Source organism: Lathyrus oleraceus, chromosome 6, assembly GCF_024323335.1.
Source record: "Lathyrus oleraceus cultivar Zhongwan6 chromosome 6, CAAS_Psat_ZW6_1.0, whole genome shotgun sequence".
Classification (NCBI taxonomy): domain Eukaryota; kingdom Viridiplantae; phylum Streptophyta; class Magnoliopsida; order Fabales; family Fabaceae; genus Lathyrus; species Lathyrus oleraceus.
Window position 1 is genome coordinate 1,860,186 of NC_066584.1, and position 17,984 is coordinate 1,878,169.

At 36.4% G+C, this 17,984-nt stretch overlaps 1 protein-coding gene and 2 pseudogenes across 1 annotated transcript; 1 reads left to right on the forward strand and 2 right to left on the reverse strand.

Moving 5' to 3' along the window:
• Positions 1-399: 399 nt before the first annotated feature.
• On the reverse strand, positions 400-735 carry LOC127091472 (uncharacterized). Its single transcript, XM_051030116.1, has one exon. The coding sequence runs from the start codon at positions 733-735 to the stop codon at positions 400-402; it is 336 nt and encodes a 111-aa protein (XP_050886073.1).
• Positions 736-8,378: 7,643 nt separating this feature from the next.
• Positions 8,379-9,742, forward strand: LOC127091474 (uncharacterized; annotated as a pseudogene).
• A 351-nt stretch (positions 9,743-10,093) lies between these two features.
• Positions 10,094-10,751, reverse strand: LOC127093453 (probable pectate lyase 16; annotated as a pseudogene).
• Between the last annotated feature and the right edge of the window lie 7,233 nt (positions 10,752-17,984).

The following is a 17,984-nucleotide window of genomic DNA, read 5'->3' on the forward strand; positions in this document are numbered from 1 at the left end:
TACTTTACTTATTATGCACCTACTAAGCCGATGTTAATTAACATTTATCTTACATAAATATTTGTACCTAATTACTTTAGTCTTTTTCAAGGTTTATTCACAATATGTACAAAAAAAGTTGTTCAAATAGATGCCCAACATTAACAAAAAGTGAATAAATCAATGTACCAAAATAACAAACTATTGGCTTATAAATTAAAACAAAATCTAGGCTTGTAGTGGAAGGTTCAGAAAAAGCTAGACTCCTCTCTAACTCTAGAACAAGAATGCCTCAAAACACAAATAAATCTGGAAATTAAAGCAAGATCAACCAAAAACCAATATATACATTTTTCATTATCAACTTACATGTTCTTTGATAAAATTAATTCAAAAGACTTCACTAAATAAATAGTAGTATTACAAAATGACATGAGGAAGATGATGAGGAATCTTGAACCGAATCTGTGACGCCGTCGACCGATCCATCACTCCGTGCCAACAGATTCCACCTTTACAGCACGACATAGTACGAGGTTGTTGTTGGTCGACAACAACCACACATTTGTTAAACTTACGAGACAAATCCCATGTTAAGGTTGCAACCAGAATCAAAGCCACTAACGTTGTTGAAACAATCACCACAAATACACCGCCATAGCTTCCTCCATTTAAAGCCTCATAAGCTTTAACACAAAACGTTACAGCCACATAAACAAGAGTAAGATTACTCAACATAACATCACAAACACCCATAATCAATTAATCATATGTTGAATTCAACAACAAAAACAAGATTCTACTCAACTACTAGTAACACAGAAGAAGAACAAAAATTGGATTTATTGGGTTTGTCTTTGGAATGTTCAAGATTTTGTTTTATATATAGGCACAAATGGCTTATAATTTGTGAAAGTGGGTCCTACCTTTTTCTTGTTTATCTAATATCTCATGGAAATTGCTTATAATATTGCATCATTCTTATCTTCTCTTTTTTTTTTCTTTACTTACAAAACAAGTGAATTCCTCTTTCAAATTATCTTTCCATTCACTTTTTCATTTTTTATATATTTATCTACATTTAAAGTGTGTAATTTTTATTATTAAATTATTTAATGAACAATCATTTTAATATAATATAATTAAATAGGTCAATAATATGCAATTAATTTTTTTTATTAGGGTACAGTTATTATTTCCTTTTTAAGAGCTTTTAAAAAGAAAATAATAATTCGGTCTCATATATATTCTTACTTTAATAACAGCATACTATATACAGTCTTTAACTAATAGTATTTAAAAATATTTCCGAAAAAAACATTAATATTTTAATAATATGATTAGGTTAGGTGTTGATTCTTTTACAGTTATTATTTCTTCTTTAAGAACTCTTATAAAGAGATTTAATTTCGGTAACGTACTTTAATGTTATTGTATTTAAATATTAATACTATATAGCATACTATATTTTTCTTAAAACTCTTTACAAATAGTTTTTAACTAATATTTTTATCTTTGAATTTAGTTTTTTATTCAATAAAACAATAAGATTATTTTTATTATTTTATTTTATTTTAAAATATATTATTTAATTTTATTTACACTAAAAGGTATTTTATTCAATCAAAACTTATGGTATTAAATTTATTTATTTATTTTAATTTTTTTAAATAATATTTTAATAGTATAATAGTACGTGCTAGTTCAACCGATTGAAATGAAAACATATTATTTTTTATTTTAAATTTGTCATCTTCTACTGTCATATTCATATTTATGTTCATGTCTATCTGAAGAAGAAGGTGAGAGAAATGTTTTTGAAGAAACCGAATATGGGTAGTAAGTAGTACTAGTAGTCTTTAGTTTTGTCTTGTTTTGGTCACGTTGAAACTGTGGTATAGCCTTATAGGGCATGGCACACTGCTACAAATACTGCCAATGCCATCACTTGATCAATATTTTGAAAGACAATTCTCATTTCAGTTGCAGTTATAAGTAAATTTATGTTTTTTAATAATAAACATCACTAATAATTTAGATAGTGTAACAAACGCCATTTAATTATCATGATTCATGATGTGTTTGATTTATTTAATTTAGTTGGTTATAAAGGGGATTTGTTTGATTGTTTGCTTTACCAATTTGATACTATCATGAAAAAAAGTTCTTCAACAGAAGCATCGTTTTTGGAAAAGTAAAACGTCATTGCTTTTAGAAAGCATAACAATATTTGTTGCCGTGTCTTTTTCTTGGGTTGGTGGGATCACACGCTCTTATTCACATGATGAAACATTTTTTACATTGCTCTTTTATATTTTATAGACGGTATACCACTTAACCACCAAGTTTAGTTGATATGTTTTGATGCTGGAAATTTGTTTTCTGTGTTTTTTTTAGTAACGTGTCTTGGTTGTTTTTGCAAAGTATTAGCTCATAGTTCTTATTGTTTTCTCTCCTCCTGTTATTTCAAATACCACAACTTCAACAAACCTATTTATATTCTATAATCACTTTACTAACTAAGAAATCTTATCGAATGATTTGGCCTTTGGCAATGACACACGAGTACATGATATTGTTATATTTTTTATATTATCATTTCGCAGGAAGTGAAGCTATCGTTTTCGTGTTCACTTAGCAATTCAGCCTTTGTCAAAGACATGTGATGGACAATAACATCAAAAAAATTCTTATGTTGTTGTTTCAAATATTGGGTTGTTATATACCACAACGGGACTGGTTGTCCTCTTAAACATGTGATGGACAATGTTAAAGCTGGTATGCTTTATTCTTCTGCTTTTAATTCTACTAGCATCTTATTGATCAAGAGTTAAGCTCAGTATTCGCCCAGGAAACAAATAAGGTGGAATGACCCATCTATTTTGTAAGAAAAGTTTTGAGAGGCGTTGTGACTCGTTATCATAAGATAGAAAGGCCAAAGTTGGTGGTAGTGGTGTCCGCAAGAAAGCTCAGACTTTATTTTTAAGGACACAAGATATTAGTAAAAAAAGACTATCATATACGTCAGGTCCTCAAGAAGTTAGATCTGACAGGAAGAATGGTATCTTGGGCAACGAAATAGTCTGAATATGACATCCGGTACATTAAAAAAGGAAGCATCAAGTCACAAATCTTGATAGAGATTTTTCGGCAAAATTAAGCATGCCAATTGGCGAAGAGGTCTCCTCTGCCTGGATCCTTTAGGTGGATGAAGCCTCTAACATCAAAGTGAGTGGAGTCGGGATAGTCCTAGAAGGGCCAAACAATTTATTGATCGAGCAGTCATTAAAGTTTGAGCTCAAGACTAGCAATAATTAGGACGAATATGAAGCTCTCATCGTCAACATGACCCTTGCCCTAGAAGTAGGTGTATTGACTCTAAAAGCCTAAAGCGACTCTTAGTTGGTGGCAAAGCAAGTCACCGACAAAAGCCATACAAAGGAATCACATCTCATCAAATATTTTAAGAAGGTACTTGACTTATCTAAGCGTTTCAAAGCATTTGAGATAAAGCACGTGCCCAGAGAAAAGAATTTTGGGGAAGACATGTTTTCTAAGTTGTCTAGTTCGATAAAAGCAGAGTTCAACCGCACTATAATACTAGAAACACTCGCCACCCCAATCATAAAGGCGAGGGAGGCAAATGATATCGATATCTCCTTGTTCGATAGTTGGATGATGCTTATAATCCATTATCTACAGTTACGCTAGTTACCACAAGACGAGTTATAAGCGAAGAAAATCTGTAAGTATGCATCAAAATATATTCTTATGTTAGAGGAGCTCTATAGAATGGAAAGTAACACTCTTATGTTAAGGTGTCTGGAGGAAAACAGAATCACCATAGTCTTAGTTGAAGTTCATCAAGGGGCTAGTGATAGTCATATTAGTGGGCGAGCCTTGACCCATAGGCCGTTCAGATCAGATTACTACTAGCATTCACTAATGAGAGACGTCATGGATTTTGTCAAGAAATGTGACAAATGCTAGAGATATGGTAATCTACACCATGCACCAGCTGAACTCTTCCACTTTGTGACAACGCCTTAGCCATTTTATCAATGGGGCGTTGACATTCTAGGAGTCTTTTCAATATCTCCCGGCTAACTAATGTTCATGGTTGTAGGACTGGACTATTTCACAAAATGGATAGAGGCAAAGGCTATGTCCAAGATCACAGTAGAACGAGTTTGCTGCTTTTAATGGCAAAAGATTATGTGCAGGTTAGGTTTACCAAGAATTATCGTCTCATGTAATGGAACTCGGTTCGCCAGTACTACTATGATCTACTTTTGCAAGGACATAGGAGCACAAACTAATTTTATATCAATCGTCCAACTACTTGTGAACGAATAAGTAAAATTGGCCAATAAGTGATATTAAAGGGGATCAAAAAGAAGTTGGATGACGCCAAATGATTGTGGGTCTAACAACTGCATAAAGTGTTATGGTCGTATTATACCACTCATCGCTCCAGCATCAGGGAAAACCCTTTTACGCTAGTGTATGGGGAAGACGCCATGTTGCCAGTCAAAATCGCCGCACCATCATCGTGACACTCTCAAGTAAAGGAGGAAGAAAATAAAGCAGGGTTAAGAGGCGTCAATGACCTAATAGACAAAACAAGGGATGCCGCCCACATATGATAATTTTCTACTAAACAAATAGCGGCCAGAAGATATAACTCCAAGGCAGTTCGAAGAAAAGTGTGGAAGGGTATTTAGTGTTACGAAAATCCGTAGTGCTCACTCAACTAAAGTCTCACATGAGGGACTTAACTAAAGTCCCGTTAGAAAGACTCAATAAATTATTGCCTAAAGACTTAACTAAAGGCTCACATGATGGACTCCAATAAAGTCTCGTCACGAAAACTCAACAAAGTCTCGCCCAAAGACTCAATTGAAGTCTCACCGGGAAGACCCAGCAGACTTAAGTTCAGATTATGGTAAAGGACGACGACCATTCTTCTTGCCCTCTCAAAATTGTTGGGAAAATATAGTCATGACTTTGTCTTGGAGTGACGAGACTTTCTCCTTTAAACTCTCCCTGGTGATGCATATCTTCTTAAGCAACTTCTCCAGATGCCTAACCTCTTTAAGTTGGGCGAGAACCGTAATAATTATTTCCTTGGTGCATGCCTTCATAATGTTATTCTTTTATCTCAGTGCCCTCACCGCTACCCCGCCTTCTTGAGTATTCCTCATTACACATTGCATCTTAGATTGTAGTTCTTGGATAGTGTGATAGTATTTCTCCCTTTGAGTTTTCCCCACTAGAAGCACCTAAAGAGTTTGACCTCTATTAGGTCAAATAACCTAGAGGAAGACATGTCAATGAGTGACTTATAATCAATAGGAAATTTATCCGAGAAGGAGAAGTCGCAATCTGAGAACTTCATCGCGTTAAAGGTAGAATTATTCCACAAAGAAGGCTCGTGAAGGACAAATGCACCACTTGCTTCCTCGCCCTTTTCAGCTACCTCGTGATTTCCTGATGGTCTAGAAGGCCCCTCCCCGCGTCGTGGAATCTTAGGAGGACGAGCCTCGCCAGCCTAGGGTTTTTTTCATTGCCTTGCTCCTCCATTAATAACTAAACTCTAGGGGAGAGGTGGGGGCAAACCCGCTTGCTGGTGCATAACCTGCATCCAAACTAAACACTCCCTTATCGTATCAAGAGAGGTATTCTCCATTCCTCTATAGAGGAGAGAATGTTGTTAGCACATATAAATTAATAAGCACGAGATCAAATAAAAAGGTATTCTTTCGTACTATTATGCATACCTAAATACTCCTCTACCTCATTGTCGTCTTCATGATTCTGAGTAATGAGAGCACGAGAATATAGAATCCGAAAACATCTTAAAATCTGGATCACTTCTTGGTCAAGGGGGAAAACACCTAGGTCCACCCCTGGGATAAACCTAGGATTTAGCATCCATGATAGAAGGAAAGTAGGTCCTTCCCACGTCCCCGTAGTCATCAAAGAGGCATCACCTTGTGCCTTTCACTTGCACAAACACATCCTTCTAATCCTTATAAGGGTCCGTGTAGAGCTTCAGCGAAAAATTGCCTGGTAAAAGGTGCAACATTACCCAACCCTTGTTTGGAAGAACTTATGTACTGAAGAAAGAAATGAATACCCTCACAATAAAGGACACACCCAGGATAGAACATACTATCTGAAAATCCATAAGAATACTCCATATGTTTGGAGTATTGTGAGAAGAAGTGATGTTGATATTCTCCAGGAAACCTATCTCAAAGGAAGTGAAAGGGTTTAAACCCTTAACTCATGAATGTCAGGTAGTTATAGGTAAAAATGAGGAGCAAATGGCTCGTAGGGGGTATCCATATTGGCCCTCTCCTCCCTTAAACATAGTTCCATTATCACATCCTCCTCCCGTTCTATACTGGAAACCCTAATACCATTACTAAACATGTTGATCATGTCGGAATTGGAGTATAAGGACGTAATATCTCGAGCATGAATGAATTTAGTTTTCTTATCCATTATTATCTTGGGTTGGAAAAATAGAACTACAACGTTTCTACCTAGGAAGAATAATGTATTTCTAACCTTTAACATTATTATCCTAGGCATGTGTATTGCTCAGGGAAGGTGAAAGTAGAAAAGAAGAAGAGAAAAAGGGTTTTTCAAAGATAATATATCATTCTCCTACGAAAAACCAATAGCGCAAGACAGAAATCTACCCAATGGAATAACTGCCACGAGAAGTGGAAAGGTACTTACATCTAGAAGACGCGTGTAAGCAAAGAAGGCTAGAGTGGTTTTTCTGAGAATGCTATCATGAGTTGTATTAAAGGCCAACCACACTCTCTTTTCCAGAAAAACACTCAAGTCGTCATGATTGATTGACGCTTATACATCTCATAGGTCAATCAAGATGAAACTTGATATATCCCACTACCGCCTGGCTATCTAGGAAACAGTTGGATATAGATGAATACTCAGCCCAAGACTCGTATCACATTAAAAAAGGTCGCCTTTAGGTGAGGGGCTCATCTCAAGCCCGGGACTCGCCTCACATTAAAAAATGTCGCCTTCAACTGAGGGACTCACCTCACATTAAAAAGGTTGTCTTCAGCTGAAGGACTCGCCTCAAGTTGAGGAACTCGCCTCACATTAAAAGGACGCCTTTAACCGAGGGACTCACCTCACATTAAAAATGGTCGCCTTCAGCTAAGGGATTCGCCTCAAGCTGAAGGATTCGTCTCCCAAACAAAAGGAGTCTTAAAAACACTTCACTCTTTAGGAGCCCTCATGTATGAGGGACTGTGTACTGTTATATTTGTGAGATTCTCAAATAGGAGAGAAGTCAGGGTCCCCGCCTAGAGGGAAATTACCCATGCAACATCCTCACATAACAAAGGGGCTCGCCATTGGGACATATGATATGTATAATATCGTTATCTCCCGTTAGTCATATGAGAAAGTTTTCACCACGATTTCCTGAAGAATAGGTAGTCAACAACCTCTTCTAGTCATTGAGGAACCTCTAAGGTTTTCCTAAATCCAATGCCCAAAAGGGCTCCTATATATACTTCTCCCTCAATAGGAGAAAAACACATCTAAATTAATATAGATCACACGCTATACAAATAATATAAGCACAAAACTTATATACATAGCGTTTCACCTCACGTGAGAAGGTCTCTAAAACCACCATACAAGAATTATCGCCGTCGTGGACAAGTCCTAACCACTACAAATTGTTTAAACCTACTAAGGCCTCTGGGCAGGGGTGACATGCACACCTATATTTTTTTACCAGTATAATAACCAATTCATTTTTTGGAAGTTGATGCATCATATGTTAAACTTGTTTCGGTTTCATTAACTCTTTTGGTTGAAAGACTTATTGTAATGGTATATTTATAAGGGAACACAATGGGCAACGAGGAGGAAAGGGATATGGCATATCTCCCATAGAAACTCTCTAGTCACCCATTTCCTAGATCGAATGCTCGTGTGTAAGATATGTGGCCTTTCTCTAGGAGGAGTCTCCCGAGGTGGAAAAGTTGGAAATTGATGTGTCCCTATTCCATAACGGTACAAAAGGAGTCACTTGACCACGTTCTCCAAAATAACAATGGATTAACCATACACTCCTACATCCTCTCAATAATGTTTGCTATTTTCAAGGGGCCTAGGATTCAGGCTCATCACCGCTATAAATACCTCAACACTGAAGTTGAGAAATACAGTCGAACATACACACATAAAATACATACACGAAGCTTCTCATCCCTTATGTGAGCTAACTCTCAGCCTTACAACACACCATAAAATCTCTGACAACCCTTAATCACTGGGGGTTGTCACATATTATACTTTTAGCAAGTACAATCTGTGTCCGCCGTGTGACCGGTAAAACTAACATGACCCATACTTCTCGTTACTCATCGTCACTTTCACCATCTTCTCACAAGATTGACATCAACGCCATTGCTGGGGTTTTCATCAGAGGAGGAAAATCTAGTTCCTCCCGAAGAAAATACACCTCACAGGTTTTTACAACAAACATCATACGCGTTGACACTCATAAAATCCCAGGGAGAGAACGGAAATCCAAAATTACCTTCTCGAGTGAAAATATTGATGTTGTTCTTCCCCACAACTAGGGGTGGACAACGGGTCGAGTTGAGCGGTTTCAGGCCCAAAAGTCTCACCCAAGCCCACCTGCGGTTGAGTCATATAGTTAGGATGAGTACATATTTTTCAACTGTAGTGAAGAACATACTTTTCCACTGACGCGACCGTTTAGTCTAGACACTAGCACAAAGCTGAAACTCTCTTAAGCAAAATGAGTACATATTTTTCAACTGTAGTGAAGAACATGTGATTATCCAACCAAAGCCTGTGTTTTGTGAACATTTTCCTGATCACTGTGATTCATCATGTGACAGTGCTAGTTATCTGTGTAGACATTTACCAGGATGTTCTTTTTCTCTTACAAGTAGTTCTTGTTGTTCTTATTATCCAAAAGCAAGTGAATCTTTGAGATTGATGCTTAAGTATTGTACAAGTTATACTAGTGTTTATTGGAGAGATGTTGGTATTCCTCAACCTTATGATCAAGTGCCTGAATATGGAATTAGAGTTGATTTTGATATACTTGTTACTACTCGTTGTCTTATGTGTCAAGATGAATTGAAGGGTGGTGGAATTTGTGAATTTGATACTATGACACAAAGTTTTTTGTGTTTGTGTAAGAATGGAAACTCTATTACTCATCGTAAAGGTATGTTCAAAATGTTATCTTATTTGATTAAGCAGTTATAGTTTAGCATTTTGAAATAAGCTAGAAACAATGAGAGAGTATAATTTTTTTGTTAGACACACAATCGTGTGTACCAGAGTTCAAACTCTGGTGATAGCGTCTGATCTAGCAATATCGACTTCAATCAGTTGAGTTAGGTTTTATGGACAATGAGAAAGTAAAAATTAATTGGCTATTCTTTATTTGACAGATAAAGGAATTGCACAGCACAATAGGAAAGTTCATGTAATAGCAGGTAACAGAAGAAATAAACAAACTTTTCAGAACTAAATATGTTACTAAAATGAAAAGTTAGGCTAATGATTAATGTTGTGTTGGAATTGTTGTGCTTTAGGGACAGTTACTTCATTCTCTGCCGCAGGAGCATTTGGAATTGGTGCTGGAATTTGGTACTTGAAAAAATTGAGAAAAACATCATCAGTCACATTTGGAGTTCGAAGTAATGAAAATAGACTATTCTAATAAAATTAAATAATAAAATTAAATGATGTCTAGCACGGACACATATAAACACCGACACTGTAATATGTATTAGTGTCTTGTCAGTGTCTAACATCAAACATGTTTTTATTCAAAAATGTCGATTTCAAAAGACCATACAAAATTACAAACATTTCTTTCTTTTTGTTATTAATGTGAGTTAAATGTTAGAAAATTAGTATATAAAAATGTAAACTCTTTGAATTATATACTATTGAATTTAAGTTCATTTTAAAAATCGATCTCAAATAATCCGCTGATTTTTTTTACCACACAAGCTCGGACTTAAGAATCAAAGTCATAGAAGAAAAGTAAAAAGTTAAAACAATAAAATTAACATGCTTTGTTAACAACACAATCAAGAGGTCCTGCATTGAGGGTTAATAAAGGCACCATTGAAGCTTTAGCAGCAACAAAATTTTGAGATGATGAATATAATGGTACACAACTTCCATAACCAGATGGTACAAAATATGCACCATTTAAGAATTCATCACTATAACTCATCCATTTCTAATTACTCCATTTTCTATCCGTTTCACTCTTCGTAACCTATCACAATTACGGCAGTAATATTAACCCCAGTAACATGAAAGTTACTATAATTAAGATTAATGATGCAATATATGAATTAAGTGTTTGTAACATTTTTTATTACCTGTTTTGTATCAGAATTTTTGGAAGCAATGAAGTAGTTTCCTTGACTGAAAATGATAGGGTCAGCACTACCACCAATAGCATACATGAGCCACTCATCATATCGGTTGTTTACAACATGAGAATAACCAAATCTTGCCCTGCATTTCATTTGTAATTAATCAAATAACTATATATAAAAATATTATTATTGAATCTTTCACAAAATTAAGCAGCTTAATTAGATAATTAACAACCTTGGCATTCTTTCTATTAGAGCACTGCCAAAATGGTTGAAAGCTACTGTCACTTTCATTACTCTATCAGCACTATAATCATCATTGTGTCCAAGTAACATCACCTACACAAATAACATCGTAACTATTAAAAATTCACATACACAATTGTAAAAGTCAGGGTTCGTACACTGATGTTGACGTTCATAAACCTTTGAATCACTTGTCAGGTTAGAGTCTATTTGTTTCTTAATTTCCTTTGCAGTTAATCATAACATCATCTTATATCACATAGATGCCAAGAGTGCATTTCTAAATGGTTACATTAATGAAGAAGTGTATATGCACCAACCCACTGGTTTTGAAAATCTTAAAAATCCAGATTTCGTTTTCAAAGTGAAGAAATCATTGTATGGTATGAAACAAACTCCTAGAACATGATATGAAAGATTGAGCAATCTTCTGTTAGAAAATAATTTCAGCACAGGGAAAGTTGATACAATATTATTCTGTAAGTCATTCAAAAATAACATTCTTGTTGTTCAAATTTACGTTGATAATATCATATTTGGTTGTGCTAATGTTACTTTGTGCAAAGAATTTGCTAAGTTTGTGCAGGCAGAGTTTAAGATGAGTATGATGGGAGAACTCAAGTTTTTTTTGCGGATTCAGATCAATCAAAGTCCAGAAGGAACGTACATCCATCAGAGCAAGTACACCAAAAAACTTTGAAGAAGTTTGACATGTCATAATGCAAGATGTCAAAGACTCATATACATCCTTGAGAATGATGAGGTGTGTGCTAAGGTAGAACAAAAGGTATACATAGGTATGATTGGTTCTCTTCTCTACTTGACTGCTTATAGACCTGAAATTTTGTTTAGTGTCTGTTTGTGTGCTCGCTTCCAATCAGATCCTGGAGACTCTCATTTAACAGTTGTTAAGAGGATCTTCAGGTATCTGAAAGGTACGATTAACCTTGGCTCGTGTAATAGAAAATCTAAAGATTATAAGCTAATGGGTTATTGTGATGTTGATTACCTTGGAGACAAACTTGAGAGAAACAACACTTATGGAAGTTGTCAATTTCTATGAGATAACCTGATTTCATGGTCCAGCAAAAGGCAATCAACAATAGCACTTTCAATTGCTTAAGTTGAATATATAGCAGTCTCTGGATGGAGCACTCAGATCTGGATGAAAAGTCAGCTAGAAGATTTCCAGATATATGATAGTAACATTTCTATACTCTGTGATAATACTTCTACAATTTATTTATCTAAGAATCCCATTTTACATTCTAGAGCAAAATATATTGAGATAAAACATCATTTTATACGTGACTGTGTTCAGAAGGGAATTTTAAATCTAAAATTTAGTGATACGGACCATTAATGGACTCATAACTTGACAAAACCCCTTGTTGAAGATAGATTCGTTTTCATTTTGAAAAAATTTAAAATGGACTTATTTCCAGAATGAAAAAGATGTTTTTTGTAGAATGTTAATCTCTTAGAATTGAAAAATGAGACTCTGAGATTTGTTGGTTGTTCTGAACGTGTGAGTCTTCTGAATTGAGAAGGTTTCATAAGTTCAGATGTATCCAGTCAGAGTTTGTTTGGTTAAACAAATCTGCTTTATAGATACTTAACAATTTTTCTTTAAATGGTTGTCAATCAGTCTCAAATATTGGAACAATTTTTAAGACAATTATGTTAAAAACTGAACCGTTTATGACGTCTGATGTGACACATAGGATGAAAATACCTTGGAATTAGGTAAAATCATTCACGCTTTACCCCCTTGTCAGATTTTTGTTGTTTGCTTTATGTTTGTCATGATTGCAAAAAATTCTATTTATGCTCACCTTACTCACTTTACACATGTTTGCTACTATCACAACCTACACTTTCACTCTTTAAGCCAAATTCACTACAAACCCTAAAACCTTTTTTGCTCTTCAACAATGGCCTATTCTCAACAATCTTCTCAACAAAGTCAAGAACAACAACAAGTTCAACAACAAGGTGTTGCTACAACTCAACGTACTGGTCGTGGTTCTTCCTTATCATTACAACCATAACCTCAACTTTCTCATCTGCTAGATATTGTTACATCGAGATCTTCTTCAAGAGAACTTGTTCGTATTGAAGATGCATATATATTCTTGAGGTTACCTTGAATTTCCCTATAGAGAAACTGGAAGTACTGAGAGAACTCTTGGTGGAGTTTAACAATATGAAGGACAATGAAGTTGACCTTTTTCCTGCTGTTAAATTTCAAGGTTGGGAAAATTTCTTCAACCGTCTGCAAGGCCCAGTTTTCTTCAACCTGGTGAGAGAATCATGGATTCATGCTAAGTCATCTCCTTTCCAAGTTACCTCCTTCGTATTTGGAAAGAAGATAATGATATATGAGAAGTTTATAGCCAAACTCATTGGACATGATGAGTCTGGTATAAGGTGTGAACAAATGGTAGAAAAGGAATCCAACTTGACTGAGATGTCTAAAGTAATTTTCTTCTATGGAAAATACTCTAGTAAAATCAAGGATCTTCAAGTTACCTCCTTCATATTTGGAAAGAAGATAGTTGTTGATATTTGTAAATATAATGTTAAGAATATTTGTATATCGATAGTCTCACATCGACTATATCATGTAATTAATTATAATCTCTTTATATATAATAAAGTCTCTGTAGTGCTTTTCAAGACACATAATTTAACATAAATGTCTCTTAGTCTCTCCTAATTCAACATAGTATCTAGAGCCTGCTAAGAGGCAATTCTTTCTTCGTCGTGCTTTACCCGGTTGACCCACTGTCTTCCGGTGACAATTTTTTTTTTTGCAAACCATGTCATCACTCCGGTTTGCCTCTCACTTTTCAAAATTCTCCGGTAACCTGCCAGCAGAAGCGCCTCTTCTGATCCAGCTGTTCCCCACTTTTCATCGGCAGAAACCTCCGCACGTGACAGTGTAACACCCTTCTAAAATACCCCAATAAATAATTAAAACAACCAAACATAAATCAAAGTATATATGCAATTTAAGGGTGTCACACTTGACACTTCACACCATGTTCCAATTTAACTCGTCATGCTCATTTATTCATCAAAATAAACATTTGCATAATTCGCAGCGGATAGAAATTAACAACAACATGCAAAACATGTAACACATTACATGTAAGGTTATTCAACAACCAAACCGAAAACAAGGCAAAACATCCCGTCCCGATGTTACATCTACCAGAGCACGACTCACTAAGGAACTACACTAGACTCCAAGGACTAGCTTCTACTCAATCACTGCACGTTACCTGAAACATAGTTGTAAGGGTGAGTTCCTCAATCGATATAATAAGAATTATAAAATATCATGTAATGCTAAGTAAATGAACACATCTCATCACCCTAATCATATCACACATTCAGTAACGACAACATTAACTCATACTCATAATCGTGCTCAACATAAACATCAAAACACACGTATAATATTGGAACACATCCATTCATATTATACACAATACATACATTATGCAATGAGACTCCATGCATGCGGTACCGACTATTCGTGAACATATAGTTCAACCTCACCGATCAAATCCAGATACGGCTACCAAGCTCACTAGTCCCACTCATTTGAGACCTAGTGACTCACTCACTAATTCCTCACCATGGGAATTAGCTACCACCCCAAGGGCTATGCTATGCACGCTAAATCACCTAGCATGCAAACATCAACAACAATCCACAATAACTCACTCACTAATTCCTCACCATGGGAATTAGCTACCACCATAAAGGCCACAATATGCAAGCTAAATCACTTAGTCATGCAAACATCAACAATCATCCACAATGGACATATGCTCACACTCTAAGCCATAAACAGTCCATTCACAATTGCATACATAATAGATACATCCACAGCATTATGCATACAATCATACATCATCCACATATTTATCACATAATCATCTCATGCCACATAATCAATCACAGTATTAGCACGCTCTACTAATACCCCTACCGCTCAAAACAACGGGAAATGATCCCTATTATATCATACGCCAATATAGGCCAAACATCAAACATGCACACCACATTTAAATATAAATTTTTCACTTTTCACACAGTGTTAACCGGTTAACGCCCTGGGTTAACCGGTTAACGCAACACAGAACATGCTTCCTGGCAATTCACAACAGTGTTAACCGGTTAACGCAAACAGAACAGCAAATTTTCATAAATCACAACAGTGTTAACCGGTTAACACCCTGGGTTAACCGGTTAACGCAAGACAGAAAGCTGTTCCTGCGCTAACGCGAAGCAGAATGCAGAATTCTCCGCATTTCTCGCCGTTGGAGGACTTCCGGACCTCCGATTCCGATTCCGTAAAAAGCTACACGTCCAGAAAATCACAACTCATCCAAACATAGATTCAATCACAGCTTTAACATAACTTATTCATCTCAATTTTTCAGCATTCAACATCCCAATTAGGGTCAAATCAATGGCTTATCACTACCCATTACATGTTAACCCATAATACCCATTAAACGACGATAAACCCCCCTTACCTGAGTTAATCCGGCAATCCTTTAGCTTCAAGCTTTTCCCTTCTTCAACCCTTGCTCTCTTGCTCTTCCTCTTTGCCCTTTTCTCACTTTCTGTCGCTTCTCTGGTTTTCACGTGAAAAACCCTTTTTACCAAATGGGACCTTTTTATATATTCCAACTTATATCCCAATAATAATAATAATTCCAAATAATATTCCAATAATAATCTAATTATTTAATTAGATTAATAAATATACTATTAACTTAATTTAAATAATTATCATATTTTATCGGGGTGTTACAACTCTCTCCCACTAAAAGAGTTTTCGTCCTCGAAAACATACCTCAAGCGAATAACTCTGGATAAGACTCCTTCATCTGACTCTCAAGTTCCCAAGTCACATTGCCACCTGTTGGTCCTCCCCAAACTACCTTTACTAAAGAGATCTCTTTACCCCGCAACTGCTTCAACTCTCGATCCTCGATCCTCATAGGTGATGTTTCAACAGTCAGGTTATCTCTCACCTGTACATCATCTACTTTGACCACATGCGACGGATCAGGAATGTACCTCCTCAACTGAGACACGTGAAAAACCTCATGCAAATTCGCAAGTGACGGCGGTAAAGCGATACGATAGGCTACCTCCTCTATCCTCTCCAAAATCTGATAAGGACCAATAAATCGAGGTGTCAACTTCTTCGACTTCAAAGCTCGACCAACCCCAGTTATCGGAGTAACACGCAGAAACACATGATCTCCCTCTTGAAACTCAAGTGACTTCCTTCTCTTGTCGTGATAACTCTTCTGACGACTCTGAGCAATCCTCATCTTCTCCTGAATCATCTTAATCTTTTCCGTAGTTTGTTGAACAATCTCCGGTCCAACCACAGCACTCTCACCGGACTCATACCAACATAAAGGTGTCCGACATCTCCTACCATACAAAGCTTCAAACGGTGCCATACCAATGCTCGAATGAAAACTATTGTTGTAGGTAAACTCAATCAAAGGTAAATAACAATCCCAAGCACCTCCCTTTTCCAAAACACAAGCCCTCAAAAGATCCTCTAGTGACTGAATCGTCCTCTCAGTCTGACCATCAGTCTGCGGATGATATGCAGAACTCAATCTCAGCTTAGTTCCCAAAGCCCTCTGCAAACCTTCCCAGAACTTCGATGTAAATCTAGGATCTCTGTCCGAAACAATACTCGACGGAATACCATGCAAACTTACAATTTTCTCAATATACAACTCAGCTAATCTCTCTAACGGATAATCCATTCTGATCGGAATGAAATGAGCCGACTTTGTCAATCTGTCAACAATCACCCAAATAGCTTCAAAATTCTTAATTGTCCTCGGTAAACCAGAAACAAAATCCATACTGATACTATCCCACTTCCACTCTGGAATAGCCAACGGTTGCATTAGCTCAGACGGCTTCTGATGCTCAATCTTTGACTTCTGACAAGTCAAACAAGAATAAACAAAACTCGCAATTTCTCTTTTCATTCCCGGCCACCAAAATAACTTTTTCAAATCATGATACATCTTCGTAGCCCCAGGATGAATACTCAGGCCACTACGATGTCCTTCCTCAAGAATACTCTTCTTAAGTTCGGTAACATCCGGAATACACACCCGATTACCAAATTTTAAAACACCATTCTCATCAACTCTGAATTCACCACCTTGACCTTGATTCACTAGAGTCAACTTATCAACCAAAAGCACATCGGATTTCTGACCCTCTCTAATCTCATCCAGAATACCACTCGTTAACTTCAACATTCCCAATTTAACACTATTGTGAGTACTCTCACACACCAAACTCAAGTCTCTAAACTGCTCAATTAAATCCAATTCCTTAACCATTAACATAGACATATGCAATGATTTCCGACTCAATGCATCAGCCACTACGTTTGCTTTACCCGGATGGTAATTCAAACCAAAGTCATAATCCTTCAGAAACTCTAACCATCTCCTTTGTCTCATATTCAGCTCTTTCTGATCAAACAAATACTTTAAACTTTTATGGTCACTGAAAACCTCAAATCTTGACCCGTACAAGTAATGCCTCCATAACTTCAGAACAAATACCACAGCTGCCAACTCTAAATCGTGTGTCGGATAGTTCCTCTCATGAACCTTCAGTTGTCTCGAAGCATAAGCTACAACCTGCTTATTCTGCATCAAAACACCACCCAAACCCAACAATGAAGCATCACAGTAAACCTCAAATGGTTCCGATGGACTCGGTAATATCAGAATAGGAGCAGTAGTTAACCTTCTCTTTAACTCTTGGAAACCTTCCTCACACTTTAAGTCCCAAACAAACGCTTGCCCCTTTCTAGTCAACATCGTCAACGGTAACGCCAACTTAGAAAATCCCTCAATGAATTTCCTATAATAACCTGCAAGTCCAAGAAAACTCCTTATCTCAGAAACTGACTTCGGAGCTTCCCACTTAGATACCGCTTCTATCTTAGAAGGATCAACAGCAACACCACCTCTTGAAATCACATGACCAAGAAAACTAACCTCTTCTAACCAAAATTCACACTTAGACAGTTTAGCAAATAACTTCTTTTCTCGTAGAACTTCTAAAACCACTCTCAAATGTTCAGCATGCTCTTCTTCAGATTTCGAATACACCAAAATATCGTCAATAAACACCACAACAAACTTGTCTAGGTACGGATGGAAAATCCTATTCATATACTCCATAAATACTCCAGGCGCATTAGTCACACCAAAAGGCATTACAGAATACTCATAATGT

Coding starts and splice junctions, on each gene's coding strand:
- LOC127091472 (XM_051030116.1), bottom strand. CDS start 735: ATGGGTGTTTGTGATGTTATGTTGAGTAATCTTACTCTTGTTTATGTG.